Source organism: Thermochaetoides thermophila, assembly GCF_000221225.1.
Source record: "Thermochaetoides thermophila DSM 1495 unplaced genomic scaffold scf7180000011820, whole genome shotgun sequence".
NCBI classification, from domain to species: Eukaryota; Fungi; Ascomycota; class Sordariomycetes; order Sordariales; family Chaetomiaceae; genus Thermochaetoides; species Thermochaetoides thermophila.
The window spans coordinates 1749058-1767052 of NW_006383036.1; the positions used below are offsets into that span (position 1 = coordinate 1749058).

At 52.5% G+C, this 17995-nt stretch overlaps 3 protein-coding genes across 3 annotated transcripts; 1 reads left to right on the top strand and 2 right to left on the bottom strand.

Moving 5' to 3' along the window:
* Nucleotides 1-4550: 4550 nt before the first annotated feature.
* CTHT_0054760 (uncharacterized protein) lies at nt 4551-7352 on the top strand (the record flags this gene model as incomplete). The annotated part of the gene is made up of 2 exons (XM_006695747.1): nt 4551-5839; nt 5906-7352. The coding sequence occupies 2 exons, from the start codon at nt 4551-4553 to the stop codon at nt 7350-7352; spliced, it is 2736 nt and encodes a 911-aa protein (XP_006695810.1).
* A 2044-nt stretch (nt 7353-9396) lies between these two features.
* CTHT_0054770 (putative carbohydrate binding protein) lies at nt 9397-13000 on the bottom strand (the record flags this gene model as incomplete). Its single annotated transcript, XM_006695748.1, has 7 exons — nt 9397-9668; nt 10124-10223; nt 10341-10411; nt 10472-10495; nt 11557-11929; nt 12001-12881; nt 12949-13000. 7 exons carry the CDS (start codon nt 12998-13000, stop codon nt 9397-9399), a joined length of 1773 nt encoding a protein of 590 aa, XP_006695811.1.
* A 3168-nt stretch (nt 13001-16168) lies between these two features.
* CTHT_0054780 (serine/threonine protein kinase-like protein) lies at nt 16169-17809 on the bottom strand (the record flags this gene model as incomplete). The annotated part of the gene is made up of 1 exon (XM_006695749.1): nt 16169-17809. One exon carries the CDS (start codon nt 17807-17809, stop codon nt 16169-16171), a length of 1641 nt encoding a protein of 546 aa, XP_006695812.1.
* Between the last annotated feature and the right edge of the window lie 186 nt (nt 17810-17995).

Genomic DNA, 17995 nt, shown 5'->3' on the forward strand with positions numbered 1-17995 from the left:
GCACATACTGTTGGTGTTGACTCCAGTGGTTCTATTTTTGCTTCTGACGATGGCACTTGTTTTCCCGGACCGGCAGTCCGCTACTTTCAGCTTTAATCTAGGTTTCGTACTAGCAATAGCTGGTGTAATATACATGTGGATAAAACACAAGCAAACAATGTGTTTATTTATGAGATATACACCCACAAAGTCTTTGGTATCGTCATGCCATGATCAGCCATTGCAAGGGGTCGCAGAGGGTTTGTTTGTTTTGAAGTAGAAGTTATCATCATATGGGCTTATTTTGCTTTTCACAGACAAAAGGCTCGAGAACTGAAAAGGGTGGAAACTGCAGAGATGACTGTGTTAACAACTTAGCGACAGTATTACCTGGCAAAAGCAACTCTGGTCAGGTCGCTTATGATCATTCCAACAACATTTTCCAATCCTATATATCGCCGAATCAGTGAAGATAACTGCATTTACACTGCCCTCCACTTGTGCTTCTGGAATGGGAAACTGCAATATCATCTGGGTACTTGAGTATTGACACGACAGGCAGTGACAGCTGAAGAGAATAGCCCTATCAATCACAGTATCTTTCAACCGGGGATACTGGCGGGATTCTCCATGATCCTAGGGCCAGCCCGGCTCTTCTGTGTAACGTGGGACACGGGGTTGTAGTCGGGGAACTAATTATCCGAAGCTGGCATATCTGAGCCGGGAAGTTAAGCGGGGGCTGTCTGACACCAGCACACTGTCCAAACGGGATCCTAATGTTGGAGTGCAAGTGAGATGGAAAAATCTGCAAAGAGTGCATGTCCTAGGACATATGGAATAGTGTCTCAGTGGCTCAGTTTATCAAATGGGTACCTACACAATGTAGCCAGTAAGCTTAAGACACCAGTAGTAGGCTGTCGTCGAGACCAAATTTGGGAACTTTACTTACCAGTTAATGGTAGGGAAGTACGTTGGCAAGTGTAGGATGTCAATGCAATTGTAACCCTACCGAGTACCTAACTCATCTCTAGATACCCCGCGCGTCCTGAAGTCCTCACAAGAAGTCGAGATGAAGAGCCCTAGCAAGATCGTCGACAAATTGAGTTTAGTCAGCACCTTGGGCTTGGTGGCCAACTGCTGGATTATTGCGGAGGTTTTTAAAATCACAGGTGGAGCAAAGTTTGCCCACCATCATGGACTCAACTTTTGCCAAAAAGCCTTTGATGCCATGGCTTGCCATGTCACCACAACTTGCAAGTCACTGCTATATTCATGGACAGACTTGCAGAGCCCAAATAACACGCTACGCCTGAGAATGTGACACTTTCTGGCTGTTACTACCCAGGTCGACTTATGTGAGGTGAATAAAAAGATGACCCATTGGTTGAGTGGAAAGTCTCAGTTATCATCGCCTTGTTCTTTCCATCAAATCTGTTCACGGTGAAGCAGGGACGCGGCGATGGCCTTTCCTTTGCTGGCAATTACCTACAACCTTCGGGCTGCCTGCATGTCAATGTAACTGTTTGGGGTTAACTGCAATACGTGGAGTGTCTAGGAAAAAGAATCATTTAATTTTGATGTTCATGTTGATGCAATGACAGCGCAGAGTCCAATCACTGAAAAAAATCCGTGAAAAGATACAGGTTAGAAAGTGGTTAGCGTCTCGTGGAAGTTTTAGCGAGTCCTACAGCTCGAGCCAAGCCAAGCAACAGGCCCAGGTCGGCGAACCTTGCTCTCGCCATATTCCATTACGGATCTCCCATCATCCGAACCTCTGCTTTTTTCCAAGCTGTCCAAACTCTTTCCTTACTTACCGTTGATAACGCGACAACCACCTTCCTTTTATCGTTCATTTCCAGACTTCGTTTCCGGCCTGGAGCTGCGTATCTGCCAAGCTTTGTCGTTTTCAGCACTGCTGGTCCCGTGATTCTTGACAGCTCCGTCTATAGTCGTGTCGCTTGCATGACAGGCGCTAGCCTTCATTTTTGTCTGCCAACCAGAGACCGGTGCAAGACGACTAAAAAGACCCGCAACCTGAGCACCAACCAGGGTTGACCAACATTAGCAATTCAACTGACAGCTTTTGCTCGCTTTGTCACAAAATTTGCCAAAAAGGCAGCGTGTGTGCGCTAATAGCAGGTGCCCTGATCTCTTGAACAAACAGAAGGCCGACGACGGCTAGCATCGATTGCTCCTCCCATTATCGTTGCCACTACAAGTTGGTCGTGCCCCTCAACCCCCCCCCCCCTCTCAGGTCAGTTTGGGTTTGTTGACCCTAGGCTCGGCAGGTCTCGGCAGCGATCCCCTCAGAGCCCCACCAGTGGTACGGCGGTAGGCGCACCAGAATCGCGGGGCATTTGAGGGCAAAGGCATGCTGGCATCCTTGTGTGAACCACACCCCTCTGTTTATTGAGAACTGCTGTTTGTTCACTGCAAAACAATCCCAGAGATTGGTGCGTGGAACTGTCTGTTCCGTAAAACAAGGTTGGTTATCCCGCCTCGATGCAAAACCGTCAAAACCTCACAACCTAACTGTTAAGACCTGCAAACCAATTTTGAGAACGCGCCACGACCACAAGCCTTAGCCGACGAACGCTTCCCAAGCATTGATCCGCTGACCTCACCACCGCCATTACTTGCAAGCACATATCCTTGGCCAGCAACAGTCCCAATACACGTGCGACAAACAGCAACGCCAGCTTTATTTCACTGCAGTCGCTCTATACTAGCTTGTCGAAGTGCGGGTCCGTGAAGGACCTGAGACCTCACCAACCGACCACAGTGCCTCAGGTTCACCTCAAGTGCCATCTGCCTGGCATTTATTGTCATTTCCAACAAGACACAATGTCAGGCACGCCGTCATATGGAGAGCCCACGAGTTCTGGGAGCTTTGACCTGTTGCGGAGAGCAACACAAGCCGTTATGGCGAGGTACGTGGTTGGTTTTTTTTTCTTACTCTTTTTTAATGTTATTCTAGCTGTTTTGGCACTGGCTTCATCTCCCCTTCTAAGTATGCTGCTGCTCTGTCACTGGCTTTAATACCTATCCAGGTCACCCTCGCACATCCCCTTCCCCTCGTTCCCTTATTCTGGCTTCTATTACACTGCATGATTGCTCAGCTTCGGCTGATGAGCCTCATACGCCAATTCTTCATGTTGCGCCTCGTTGGCCGACCTCAGCCTGGAGCAGTCAAATCAGGATTGGCTCTCTGTTCGCTATCACCAGCTGTCTCTCTCTCTCTCTCTCTCTCTCTCTCCCTCCTCTCTCTCTCCCTCTGAGAGGTCTGGAAATGGTCTGGATATGTACCTGCATGACCTGCGATACTTACAGCAGCTCTCAACTCTCAGTCTGGCTCTAGCCAAGCATCGCGAGTGCAGATGCTCTTGGTGCAGGGGGGGTATGAGGGCCTATGAGACCGGGCAGGAAGAAGTGCTTGACAAAATCTGCCTGTGTGTGCAAGCATGCCATTATGGCTACTGCTGCATTGGCATGCGAATCTGCCGCATCGCGGTCTCCTGTGACTGAGCTGTTGTCAGTTGTTGTGTCAACCAGGTCAGGTCTATACTTCCGAGTCCCAGAGGCAAGCTTTCATGGCACATGCAAAATCCACCCGCCTGCCGGTTACGCAGGCTGTTGGCCACTGCCGGTCGCTGCAACAAATGTGGATGTACTCTGTGCCCGGGGATGCACGCTTATCAGCGGTGCGAACCGAAGCCCGGAGCACCTGGAGACCTACCGGTAGCCTGACTCGCTGCCAGAGCGGCCCGGGGGGCTTTGAGCAGGCTGGGAGCGAGAGCGAGTCGCTGAAGGGTTGAAGCATGACAAGCAGCAATAGCCCTGTCTCCGGAGTTCATTCTTTCACAAATCCCCTTCTTTCCCCTGGCCACAGGCCATTACCACTGGGCTCCCGTCAAGAGTCGTGTCAGTGTCCAGTGTCGGCTCTGCACGCCCTCAACCCCACCATGCCCTCACAGACCCCGAAAAAACCACATGGCAAGCGGCAAGGGTGCTTGCTCCATCCTGGAACGAACAGGGACTTTACAGCACCACTCTCTCGGCCAGAAGGGGCCCGACCCATGAACTCTGCCGCTTGCTCTGCATAGATTGCAGTTGCAAATCTTTTTGTGCGCCCAGGTGCAGCCTTTCTCATCGCGGCCGATCTCATCTTACACGACAATTTTCAACCTTTTTTTTTCCATTTTGTTTTCTAAGCTCGATTCCCTTCTCTGCCCGGTGCCTCTCCTCCCGTCTCTCTGTCTCGGTCTCGCTGCCTAGCCTGCACAGTGCCTAGCGCCTGCTTCGCTGCACTTAAACTTTTTTACCCCGGGTCCTCTCAGCTCACCGGCTGGAGAACTTGCCCCATCTGCCCCCCCCACCCCCGGCCCGGGCCCAGGCCGATCAACTGTCATGGTCTAGCGAATCGTCTTTTTTCTTTTCCGCGATTTCAACTTCAACTTCCCCTTTCATTACCAGTCTTCATTCTTCTTGCCATATCCTCCGCTCATCTCCCTCCGCGCCGCTCCCAGAACCTCGGCTCTCCCAACAGCCCGCGAAAATAGCTCACCGTCGCCATGGCAAGCGTTAACCATCTCAGCAGATCTGCAGCAGCCCAGGACGACAACGGGGGAGATCATATCAGCGGTTATGAGTCACCGCGCTCCGGAGTTGCGACACCCAAGCCAGACCCTCACGACCGACGAGTGCCCGGCATCATGAGCTACTTCAGCCAGGTTCGTGCAAGCTCTCTTCAGCGCTTCATGCCCGCTTCTCTCAGATTCGGGGGGCAGCAATCTGCGACTGCTTCCAAGCCTGCCACTCCTTCGGCGGAGACGCAAGCGCAAGCGCAGGCTCAGCCGAAGCAGCCAAAGAACCTTGCTCCAGCAGAGTTACCTCTTACTCCCGAAGAACCCGAGGATCCGGAGTCGTGGACTGGTTCGTTAGACGACGGGCCGCCTCTCCTGCCTCATGAGATGGTGGGGCTCGCCGCCGAACCGTCGCCTCGGGAAAACACCCGCCTGCCCCGTTATCCAACTCCTCCAGTCTCGCAGCGGTCGTCGCTGCGCAACCTCCAGCAGGAAAATGCCTCTGGCGGCAAGAAGTCGAGCAGTGGCACCCCGCCCGATTCTCGGCCATCCAGTCTGCGCCATCTGAGCATCTCGGATGGCAGCAAGGCCGCAGTAAGGGGTCTGTCAATGCTTGCGAGTGCTCCTCTGACGACCACCGTCAATGGCGCCACAGTCTCTGCCAGCCATCTGTCAAATCCTGCCGGCGGTGCCTCTACTGTCCCGAATTCTCCAACCCGGGAGCGTTCTCCTTCTGCTCACGGCCATCTTTCGTCTAAGTCAGCCTCTATGATACAACTCAAGAAGCTAACAGATATGGCGGCCAAAAAGAGCGGCACATCAACCCCAACGCGCTCCTCTTCAACAGCTCAACCCTTCCACCACGAAGGGGATGCCTCTTCGGCACAAGGCAACGGCGACCGTATTGACCGTACAGCGACAAACACCCCGACACCACAGGGCGCACGCGCCCCCGCTGCGAAAGGGAAGCTCAAAATTAAGGTCTCAGAGGCCAGAGGGCTTCGGCGCTGTTTGGACCCTTATGTCATCGTAGTCTTCCAGCGAAACGAGCTCATCTCGAGTGGCCCCCGGAATCCTGACGATGACGACGATACGGCCTTCTCATCTTCAGGCGGTATTCCCATTCAACGCCAAGGCAGTGACTCTGGTCGGCCCATGGCCATCCCAATGAGGAGCAGGCAGAGCAGCCATACCGGCTCGAGCGACCGCAGCACTCCGCTCAATCGCAATGCGCCCCGAACTTACACAAATCCCAAGTGGGATGCAGAAGCAACCTTGTCAGTTCGCTCCGTATTCTCTTGACGTTTTGATTTCATTCTCCGTAGTGACTGACGTTCACGCAGTGATGTCGTTGACCTAGATATGATGGTTGACATATCAGTTTACGGCAAGAGCCAGAATGGTGAAATCTTCCTCGGTCATGTTGACTTCAAGGCAGTGCCCTCGGAAAAGTCCCCTGTCCGGGGCTGGTTCCCGTTAAAGGGACATGTAGACACCAAGGCAGAAAATGCGCCGACGGGCGAGATCTACGTTGAAGCCTTTTATCAGCGGGCTGAGCGCAGGCATTTCGGTCCCGAGGATTTCCAGATTCTTCGGCTTATTGGCAAAGGCACCTTCGGTCAGGTGTATCAAGTTCGGAAGAAGGACACTGGGCGCATTTACGCCATGAAAGTGCTCTCGAAGAAGGTCATCGTGCAGAAGAAGGAGGTCGCGCATACGGTCGGCGAGCGCAACATTTTGGTTCGGACCACCATGGCCGAATCTCCTTTCATCGTCAGCCTCAAATTCTCCTTCCAGACTCCTTCTGACCTGTACTTGGTGACCGACTACATGTCCGGAGGTGAACTCTTCTGGCACCTGCAAAAGGATGGCAAGTTCGAAGAGAAGAGGGCCAAGTTTTATATTGCCGAACTTATCCTTGCTTTGCAACACTTGCACGAGAATGACATTGTTTATCGGGATCTGAAGCCCGAGAATATCCTTCTCGATGCCAACGGTCATATCGCCCTCTGCGATTTCGGTCTGTCAAAGGCGAACTTGTCGAAGGACGACACGACAAATACATTCTGTGGTACCACCGAATATCTGGCCCCTGAGGTGCTCCTGGATGAAAGCGGTTATACCAAGATGGTGGACTTCTGGTCTTTGGGCGTCCTTGTTTTTGAAATGTGCTGCGGTTGGAGCCCGTTTTATGCCGAAGACACCCAGCAGATGTACAAGAACATTGCCTTCGGCAAGGTCAGGTTCCCGCGCGATACTCTTTCACTCGAGGGTCGAAATTTTGTCAAGGGTCTGCTGAACCGTAATCCGAAGCACCGCCTGGGTGCTATCGATGATGCAGAAGAGCTCAAGAGACACGCATTCTTTGCCGACATGGATTGGGATGCGCTCTCCAAAAAGCTCATCACCCCGCCGTTCAAACCGCAGCTCAAGAGCGACACGGATGTGTCTTATTTCGATCCAGAGTTCACCAACGCTCTCCAGACTAATGGTTCACTGAACGAGCGTGCGAAGGCTTTGGCTAGAGGCATTCCGACATCCACCCCTCTCTCACCTTCTGTGCAAGCCAACTTCCAGGGCTTCACATACGTCGACGAGAGCGCACTGGATGACCACATGGCGGACCGGTATCACACAGATGAGGACATGGGAGATGTGGACCGCAAGAACGATGATGATTGGGACGACTTGGGCGACATGGACTCACACAGCCCTCGCCGCATGAGCGGTGTTGCCAGGAGCAGTGCCGCTGATGAGCACATGTTTGGGTCTCATTTCGACGACATTTAATCCTATTTGGTGCCTTCGCAATGTCCGTGGCTCCCCATTAGGAGCGCTTATCCTACCAGGCGTTGGCTGCCCTTTGTGCGGCACTTTTACGTTTGCTTTCCGGGCTGCCCTTCCTAGTCCTCTTTCTGCTGTTTTCCCGACGACGACAGACGACGACTGACCAGAAGAACCAACAAAAATCTTATTCCTTCAGCTGTTTTCCATCTCCTGATTGATTCAGGAAATCCCTTTTGCCAACCGTACCTCACAAAAAAAAGGAGTTTACCCTGATCAGCAATTGACGATGACCGTGATGAACACACCATCACAACACTTCATTACTCAATCATGACAGTCTGGCATTCTGAAAACCGAAATGCATTTCTGGACGGTTGGCACATTTGCATCTCTGAGGAAGGAAGGTGGGAGGGAAGGGAGGAGGGTAAGGGGTGAGGGTTTGAGGTTTGGTTGACTGGCTTGTCTGGCGACTGACTTTATTGTGGAATTCCACTTTCACACAGTCGGGCATGGCGTTTGGGCGAACTGTGCTTTTTCCCCCAGGAGAGGTGTGTGCGTACTGTTCTTATCAAGCGACTACTCGCCGGATCTTATTCCTCCTCAGTATTCGTCTGTTTTTTCTGTCACCAGGTTGGTTTGTGCGGTTACTCTGTATTGGGATCAAAGAGAGGTTTACACCTGACTGTCTGATCAGTCCAGAACTTCATCCTCTGATTCCGAGGGACGAGACCAACCCCTCTCTGCCTAGCCCAGCCAAGGCAGAGCAACAGCAGCCTCTCCCCCCTCCTCACAAACCTCAAAAGCCCAAGGAACTATAGGAGACACGCAGGCCCAGGAAAGAAACCACTGACGGGACATGGCCCAATTATGTTAATAAGCGAGGGATGACCCTCGTAGAAGAGGTCGCCATGTCCCTACTTTGAAGTACTCCTGCCTACCCCTCAAATCTTGCTACTTACCTGTTGGTTCTGTTTGTCGAGTTGTTCGTCTCATGATTCGTGAGATGTCCAAGAACTGAAACAGGCCACCCGACTTCTTGCTACCTGAACCAAGCCGAGGAAGGGGCTACTTTCCTTCTCATTCTACTTTTTTGTACCAGTTGGCTGATTCTCTTGCTTGTTTGAACAATCATAGGACGGGAGCGGATTGGCTCGATTGATCATATCGTGTTTGGACCCTGGGAGGGAAAAACCAGAGAAAACAACAGCTGATAACAAAGAAGTAGAACCGGCTGCATGTGAGAGAAGCCTGTAATGTTAAGATAGCGGTCTAGTTCTCTTACTACCTTGTTGATTGATGGTACGGGGGAGGAAGATGAGAGGAAAGGTACTGAGTCCGGAGTGTAACCAGCTGTTGATAGTAATCTTAATATGATGGTATGAATCCATGAATTGTGTTGTAAGGGAGGTTGAGTGACATCATGTTGCAGACATACTCTGGCATCTAAAGTAGATCATGAGGCTGTGGTTCATCTGGCTTGCTCGCCTAATGATTGGGCGTATGATGGGTACAGCAGGGATTGGGAGCATTCCTTGAAGGATTGTGATACATGACTATGAAACCACAGGCTAGTAAAATGATAAACAACACAAGGTATACACAGGTAGGATTGTAGGAAATCCCGAACGTCTCTACATCTCCCTTTCTAATCCCGGACCCCTTGTTTTGATTCTGCCCTTTCCTACATCCATGAGGGGAAAAAAAAAGGCCTCACAACACCTGGCTGGCGAGAGAAAGAAAATTAAGGGAACAGAACAGACCCGTTTTTATAAGTTTTCCTTTCTTTTCTCTCCTCCCTCTATTCGAGAGAGGAGGAAGAGTGAGAGGCTGCTTTTGATGATGACTGCCCTTGTGAGACTGTGGCATGTCCGTCTTGATTCCGTTCCGCCCACTTCTCCTCTACCTTCGTTGTCCATCCTTTCTTCTTCTCCTGAGGATTACAACCACAATATGGTTAAACGGCTGGGTTCATGCGCCCAACAACCATACAGGTTGACCACATCCTCTTTTCAGGAAAAAGAAGAGGGCGTCGTCAAATGGTCTCCTTTTAGTGGTGTTCACCCTCCTCCTCCTCTTCCTCCTCAACGAGCCAGTCCTCAACCACGGCGGGCTGGCCGGCAGCGGCGCCCTCCTGGCCCTCGACTTCAACGACCATCTCTTCATATTCCTTCAGGCTGGAGGCAAGATCGGCCTCCTCAGGAGACTTGGGGGCCTTGGGCAGCTGGAAGACGGCGACCTGACCGACGGCATCGGACTCCTTGACGGGGATGGGCTTGTACGCCTTGAGCTCCTTGAGGTAGAGCTCCTGGACGAAGTCGGCTGTTTGCGGGGAGAAAGCGACAATGTCAGCTGAATCATCCTCAAAGCAATCAGGGGATGGGCGCGTATTTCAAGAAAAACTATAAAGCCCCACAGCCAATGGAAGAGAAAGAGGCTGGCCTGCCCAGTGGCATTGGTGTCCCATTGCCATCCGATTAAGGCCAAAGAGGGGGAAGGGCATTCCCCGGCGCAGCCATTGCAACGCAACGGAGCACCGCCTCTCGCAGAACGGAAGCAGTAGCAATTGCCCAGGATCACAAAAAAAAAACACCATCAAAACAACCGCACCCAAAATGGATGCGCGCGCGTTCAGGATGCTGACACTGATGACGAGAACGATAGTGACGCGGCAGGCCAACCTCTTCCTCTCGCTACAACACTGCTGGAATTGCTGGCGTGGAACATGCGGAAACGTATCCGGGACCGGCCCTTGTGGCAATAGTTGTTCAACGCACCTCTCCGGGAGACAGTCGGGGCCATGAAGGTTCTCATCGGGGCGGCGGCATTGCGGGCGGCGGCAAAGCGGGTGACGGCCGCGACGGCCCTGCGAACGCTCTGTTGTCAATTGGAAAGGACACATTTGATTAGCCTATGTTCTCTTTTAACCATCCTGTTTGATTCCCTTGCGGTTCACAGGCTCGGGGGAGGAAAGGGGTAACCAAGTGCGAGGACAGGGTGGACGGCAATGTTGGAGATGGGTTGGAGGGAGGGTGGGATGGTCTTGGTAGGCGAGGTCGTGGGAGCTAGTTTGTGCACGGCAGCCGGGTGTACGAAAACACAAATGCACGCAATTGTTGACATACCGAAGTCCTGGACAGCATCTTCTTCTAAAGTATGGTGTCGCAATTGAGCACTGTCGGAGGGGAGGGCTGACAGAGACGACGAGTGGCAGTCGGCAAGGTGGAGAGGTTGATGTCCTTTTGCGTTGAGAGGTTTTCAAAATGCCCCGGCTCATCGAGCAATCCCGCGCGCACTCACGGCCCCACACTAGCAGCGTTGGTCCGTGCACCTAGGAGCTGGCCGCTCGTTCGGAAGAGATCGGTTCCCACAGGGAGAGAATTCGTCACGTGACATGAAGACCAACCTCAGTCAAGAGCCCTATGGTAGGTACAGGTTAGGTACTTACCTAGGTAGGTAGGTACGGATTACGGCTAACATAGATACAGCTTATCCTCATCACAAGCCCGCTCGCTGTCTGGTGTTCAGGAACAGGAGATCGGCCAGTTTCACATTTGCCGCCCAGAAGGCGGGTTTCATCATACCTAGGTACGGAGGTGGTCACAGCTTTAGCTACCATACACAGTAAGGTAAGGTAACTTAGGTAGGTACCTTAGGGTAGGTAGGTATGTACTGGCAGCCTTGGAAGAGTGCCCGATTGCATTCAACTTTTCATTTAAATATGAAACAAACACTAGTATAATGTCCTTATCCTATACAACGCCGAATCCGACCCAGTCCAGTTCCAGTATATATCTACCTCAGGATCCAGTTTACAACCGGATCCTGTCCCGAGTCCAGTCTTCCCTGAATTCCTTTTATCCCATAGTTCCCATCTTCCCATCTCCAAATCTGATCTGAACAGAAATATTTACAGAAACTCAATAATCTGGAAGTCGCCACCCTTCCCCTAATTATGGACGTCGTTCAAGTGGTGCAAACATTTGCTGGAACCGCTCGTCCTGAAGGTAAGCTCCCCGGGGCATGTGCTTGTGCGTTGACACGTGCCCATTGTGGATGGGAGTTGGTCTTTCAGCGGGCACATGCCGGGGAAGCCGCGGCTGTTCGCGGACATAACGACGGTCGTGATGAGGACGTTGGTATTGCTGATGCCCGTCACGTTGATGACGACGTTGATACTTCTGACGGACGTGATTGTCATGATGGTAACGATGGTTTACAAAACGATTCTTGGCAGGATCATCATCATTATCATCATCATCATCATCACTGCCGCGGTTCTTACTCCACGTCTCGACAGTCCGGAGGAGCTTGACAAGGGTATAGGCCAAGAAAGCGGCACCGGCGATGACGCTGTAGGTGACGACGAGGCCTCTTCGCTCGTTCACCATCTGCAAGCCGAGCCCGCCGTTAACGACGCCGAGGACCATCAAACAGCGACCCCACCAAATATGGAAGTAGCTGACAGGGCCACGGGCGCGGTGCTTGAGGTAGTGCAGATGGTGAAGGTAGCCGAGCACAGGCTGGATACCGAACAGGCAGACGACGACAGTGCCGAGGACGCTGTGCTTGTCGCGGAAGAGCTGGGAGTGCTTGGGTTAGAGAGATGATTGGATGGGGCTGACGGGCCGAAAAGAAGACAGGGAACACTCACCAAGTCCATATCCTTGGCTACGACGACACCCAGTCCAAAGCCTATCCACATCAGCACGTAGGCCAAGGTCTGCCACAGGCCGTGGAACCACCACTTCCTGAGCAGTGGCTGCACCAAGGAGCCCAGGGGGTAAAGGGCAGCCATGACCAACGCCATGATGACGCCGTGGGCGGCCAGGATAGTTTTCCTGTTGCTCCGGCCGCCTCCAATGATGAAGCCGCCGCCGGCGGAGCCCGAACCAGAACCAGAGCCAGAGCCCGAACCAGAGCCGGACGAACCACCGCTCCCTCCATTTCCGCCAGCAACACCATCATCCGTAATAAACGGATTGGCGTCGGCGCTGACAGTGGCCTGCGTAAGGTCGATGGTGAATTGCGCATAATCGTCGTGCTGCGCAATCGTCGCCGCCTTGTCGGTGGTGGCCAGCGAGGCCCCCTTCCTCCACGCCGCAATCCAAGGCGTCGAGGAACTGGCGACGTCCATGGTGTACTGGCCGTCGTCCCAGCTTTCGCAGTTCGAGCAGACCACATTGGCCACCATGGTCTGCCCGTCGGCGCTAACGCCGCTGCCGGCCAGCACGGTCAGTTTCGCTGCCGTGCTGGAAGTATCCAGCACCGGCATGGCGTAGCGCTCACCAAGGCGTGGGGACATGGTCACGTTCCCCTGGCCGTCTTGGTACATGACGAAAATGTTGGAACCGGCCATGCGTGAGCCAGTCCCAAGGGCAACCCACTGGAAGCTGGTCGGGGCCGAGATCTGAAAGTAGATGTTGCCGGCCCCGGAAAGGGCAGTTGACTCCGGAATGGCAATGCTGAAGCAAATGCCACCTCCGTCGGGAGGGCAGAGACGCACCGGAGAGGCGTCCACCACAGTCGTGGCGACTGGAAGCCGTGTTAGCAATGCCAACTGCTGGAGGGAAACATGGGGAAGGATATTGAGAATGCTTACCCAGCAAGAGGAGAGAACAGACAAAAGTGAACAGCTCTCTAAACCTCTTCATTGTCGTGAACCGTAAAATTCACGTTGTATCTCGTTTAAAAAAATATATGTTAAGAAAAAAAATATTTGGCCGGTCCTGCGTGAGAGGGATTTGATTAATATCCGAGGGCCGCCACAATCACCTGCTCTGATTCAAACGAGATCAGAACTGTGTTGCTCAGAAATCCGGGCGTCTTCACCTGAGCCCGTGATGGTTTTCGGACTCGGCTGGGGAAAAAGGATGCTGCAGGCAACTTTAATTTGATGGATCGTGATTCGCACGCAAGTACACAGGAGGAACGTTCAGGAACAGCGACAAAGCATTGTGATGCAGCCTGATCAAACAGAAGGGTATTTCCGGATCGACTGTGTCCGGCGCCAGTCCGGCATGCACGACTCGGGCTTATGTGCCTTTTATCGAGCTAGCTACCTAAGTAAGTAGGTAAGTCGGACTTCCAGGTGGAAAATGGATGACCGCGGGTTCCATCCCAAGAACGCTCAGGTCGCCCATGCAGATCTTCCCGGGTACGGGTTAGAGGAACCGGGCAGCAGCATTTCCTGCCGTATCTCCTTGTATTTCTAAGAAAGGACAGCGGCTCTATCGCGGGCAGCTTCAGCCCCATGGCAACGCAGAGCGACGCGGAGCAACGCAGTACCAGTCGATAAAGCCATTTCCGTCCATCCCATCCATCCAATCTCTGCCAACGCATTTCTGCAGTCCCCCATCCATGGCTCGGGGATTCGTTCTCTGATCTTGGCGCAGCGGCAGGAGTGTGCTGAAAAAAGAAAGCTGATTCGTACGTGCGGCTGCTGTCAGCAACTTGGCGGAGATGCTGAATGCGCGCTCAGCCACAGTGTACACGTTATCGCCTGCCCGTGAGCATTTTCATGATTTGACGGGGCTGGGATGGATCAGAGTGATCAGTGATCGCAGCACAGGAGATGTTCAAGCGTGTAAAAAGAAGGGGAAGAAGAAACAGAAAAGCAAGAGAGAAGAGTCAAAGCGCGTCAGTTAAATGGAGTATACAACGTCCTGACGTCAAGGCCGCAAGCTCTAAATCTGTGGTGTTCATAGCGATGAGAGCATGGACTAGAAGTCTTGAGCTGAGCGCCTGTGATGTCGCGTTCAATCACTTGTGATGGCGGAAAAGATGCCGGGCAGTGAACTTCCAGGTTTAACTAGGGATGAGCCTAAACCCTCTTAAGTCTAGCGCCTCTAGAGCCTCGATAGCTCCCGCGGGCCCACCACAAGAGCCCCACCGCGATGGTTCGCGGTTCAGTGTGGGGGGCGACCTCAACTCCCGATGCGCCAATGTCCATGAGCAACAAGCGCCTTGATGAAGCTGTCCAATGAGATGAGTTCGAACGTCCATCCGACCACTGACTGACTGGTTCGATAATCTGCTTGCCACAAACAGCCGTTTTGCGATTGGCGTTGTGGCTACCAAGAGCCTACACTGGCAGCAGTACGCTTATGTAAGCTCAGGCTAAGTCGCCGAGCCTGGAGAGGTGTCGGCGAGGGCGAGAGCAAGGCATGAGCATGAATCTTCCACTTTTAGAATGGGCGGTGGTTTAGCTGATGACGACGTCATACCGCAAGCTTCGTCTCTAAGTCCCTTCTCGGAATGCGTCGAGTCTCTGCTGACAGTCGTAAATTCATTTTTGCTGACTTCGAGCGATACAGAGAGTGCATCTTCTGATTTGATTTGCATCATCCAGTTACCCAATCAAGCGACATGGTCTCCCATTCACTCTGCGCTGTTGCACTGCCCATGGCAACTACAGGATGGGGGCAGGGCAGCGAGGTCTTGAGTCTTGATAGCTCTGAGCCTTTTCCACCTACCACGGAAACCAGTCGGCCGCTGGGCTGTTACCTACTTAAGGTAGGTAGGTACCTACCCGTTTCCTTCCTACTGCTCCTATCCCGCTCTAAATAGGTCAGGTAAATATGTGTGTATGTAGCCCGTCTCCCATCCGTATTGGATTGGCTCTGACTCGAGCCGCGCGGTATGTTTTTTGTCTGCCAGCTCGGTCCTCAGTTCCCGCCGGACGCCATCCACCGGTTCGCTGTCCAAAACCTGGGCCTCCTTACGCAATGTGTCAATACATGTCCTTAGATGCAACCTGTACCGCTGCAGGGGCTATGGGCGGCGTCTTATTAACTAGGTTATCAAGTTAGGTGATGAAAACGTTATAGTTGTATATCGCTCGATATTCCAGGGAACCAAGATCAGGTGACAAGAGACAAGATAGCTGACAGATACAGATCCATAGCTGGTTCCTGTATGATACCGCCAACCCAATTCTTCTTCTTCTTCTTCTCTTTCTCTTGTTGTTGTTGTTGTTATTGTTGTTGTTGTTGTTATTGTTGTTGTTGTTGTTGTTGTCATGCAGCGTATCTAGCCGAATGAGAGATATATACCGAAATCACTTCCTACGATACCTCAAGCTTGTTTGTTCGCCCCGTTGGTCGATTGCCAAGTTGCTCATCCCTAGGGGGAAGATGGTACTGAGTCCCGGTTTCGCCTTGTCACGGGATCCATCTGTATGCTGAACGCGTTATCACCGGACTGCCGTTATATCCCAACCAGGCCCAGCAATACAGGAATGGTGAATCTGCACCGCTCCAGAACGGTGGAAGAGAGAACTCGTCAATGGCATGAGGCTTCTTTCAGAATCCACACACCGTCTGTTGGATGTTGAAGTTCTCCATAGTTAAGTCGTGCGGATAGGGACCAAGGCCGTCAACAACTTTTCGTTTAGACCACGAGAAACTGAGCTGGGCGCCTAATTTTGGCCCTTGATTACACCTACTGCTCACTTAACCGCGAGATATTGATAGGAATGGCGAATAGCGAATGGCAAAAGGGTAGGCAGGTGAAGCGTGCTATTGTGTTCCTATCTAAATCTCTAATTGCATACCGGTCTGTTTGTATTACGGCATTGTCATTAAGTGAACCAGACGGCATGACTCAATGTAGCTTGGTAATCCATCGTGGGCAAGCGAAACCGATATATATAGCCACCAAAAGCGCCTGAAAAACCTATTTCCCGCCAAACGCCATGTCAAATGCCGTAACGCATCCTGCCCAGCCAAGAATCGCATCCAATCACCCCGCATGTAGGAAATAGAGAAAGCAAAAACTGTTTGAACATCCTCACCTCGCAACTCCCCCTTCCCCTCTTTCGATCAAGACTTGAAGGTCTCCAGCAGTGTACTAGGAGCCACGAAGCTGAACCCGCGGAAGGGATCATTGGCAGTATGAGCATCCGCTGGACTGCCATAGTGGGTGGCATCTTCGAAATCCCCTCGACGGGACACAACCGGGCTCAGTGGCATCTCCGTAAACTCCGGGTCAAAGTTCTCGGCCAGCTCGGGGTCAGTGATGACCGGCTGGATGGGTGGGGTAAGTTCGCGACGGGATAACTTATCCCAGTCGATGCGGCGGAAGAAGCGATGCTTTTTGATGGTCTCGAGATCGCGCGGCATGTTGTAACCCAAGCGCTTGGTGGGATCCTTCCGCAGCAGGCGCGTGAGCAAGTCCTTGGCGTCAGGGCTGAGGAAATAGGGAAGGCTTAGCTTTTGATGCACAATGTTGTGCTCGATTCGAGCCTTGTTAGGCCCGCGGAACGGCGGGCTACCAGTCATCAGATCGTAGCCCAGCGCACCAAGAGACCACCAGTCTACTGCCTTTCCATACTTTTTGCCGAGGATTACCTCAGGGGCCATGTATTCGATGGTACCCAGAATTGAGTCACATCCGTCTGAGTCGACAGCGACCTTGGAGAGCCCGAAGTCAGTCAGGAGCAGGTGCCCCTCGGCATCAAGCAGACAGTTCTCCGGTTTGAGATCGCGGTAAACAACGCCCAGCTCATCGTGCAAGTGAGTGAGGGCAATTATCATCTCGGCCATATAGAACGCAGCCGTCTGCTCAGTGAACAGCTTTTCAGTTTTGAGATGAGTAAACAGCTCGCCGCCCTGTCCATACTCCAGGATCAGGTACAATTTCTCGTGATCTTGGAAGGCATAGTACAGCTTAACAACGAAGGGGTGGCTGTTAATGCTCTCCAGGATTTGACGCTCCGTTTTCGTCTGTTCAATCAGCTTGTTGGAGACGAATAGAGAAGCCTTCTTTAGCTGCTTTTGGGCAAACAGACGACCAGTTGAGCGTTGCTTGACCAGAAGGACAGTTCCGTAGGCTCCTTTGCCGAGGCACCGAAGAGGCTCAAAGTCTTCGGCTGTCATCTTACGACAGGACGACGAGGCGTCCTCAAAAGTGCCTCGGAAAGCCTCGTTATAGGGCTGTTCACTGCGACTCACAAAGTCGTTTTCGAGCTTGATCTCGTAGCTTGGGCTCCCCTGAGATGCTGTCTCGTCGTCGCTGGCTGGCGTGCTGCTGTTGCTGCGGCTCTTGTAGCCACTGTCCGCGAGGTTCTCAGTGCTCCGCTTGCCGCTACTGATCGTAGTATTGCTGCTTGCGGGGGAGGCGAGACACTCGCTCTGTGTGAGTGAACTGCAGCGAGATGATGTAGCGGTAGAAGTGGTCGGAGTCTGCAGACTTAAGGTTTCCATTCGCATCCGGAGCTGGCTGATCGCGCCAATGCTTCCTCCGTTGGCCACTTGCGGCTTGAAAACCGGACTGCAGCTCGCATTGACAACATTGACAACATCCTGGAACACATGCTGACGTCTCTTTTTCGAAAGCTTGAGCGCGTTCTTCTCCGAAGACCGCGACTGTGTGAAGCAGTCAGAATCCTCGTCGGTGGACATCACGGGAGTCCCATGAAAACCACGGACTGTGTTCTTAGCCCGAGGCGGCGGCGGGACCATCTTGGCCAGTGGTAAACGAGGATCGGCCCTTTTTACGGTAGTCAAGTCGAAGGAGGGTCAGTTGGGAGGTTGGTCGAGGTAAGGACGATTGATGCTTGAAGTTTGCTATCCAGATTAATCGACTAATCGTCGAACCGAACAAAAAAAAAAAAAAAAAAAAAAAAAAAAAAAACTCGAACCCAAAGT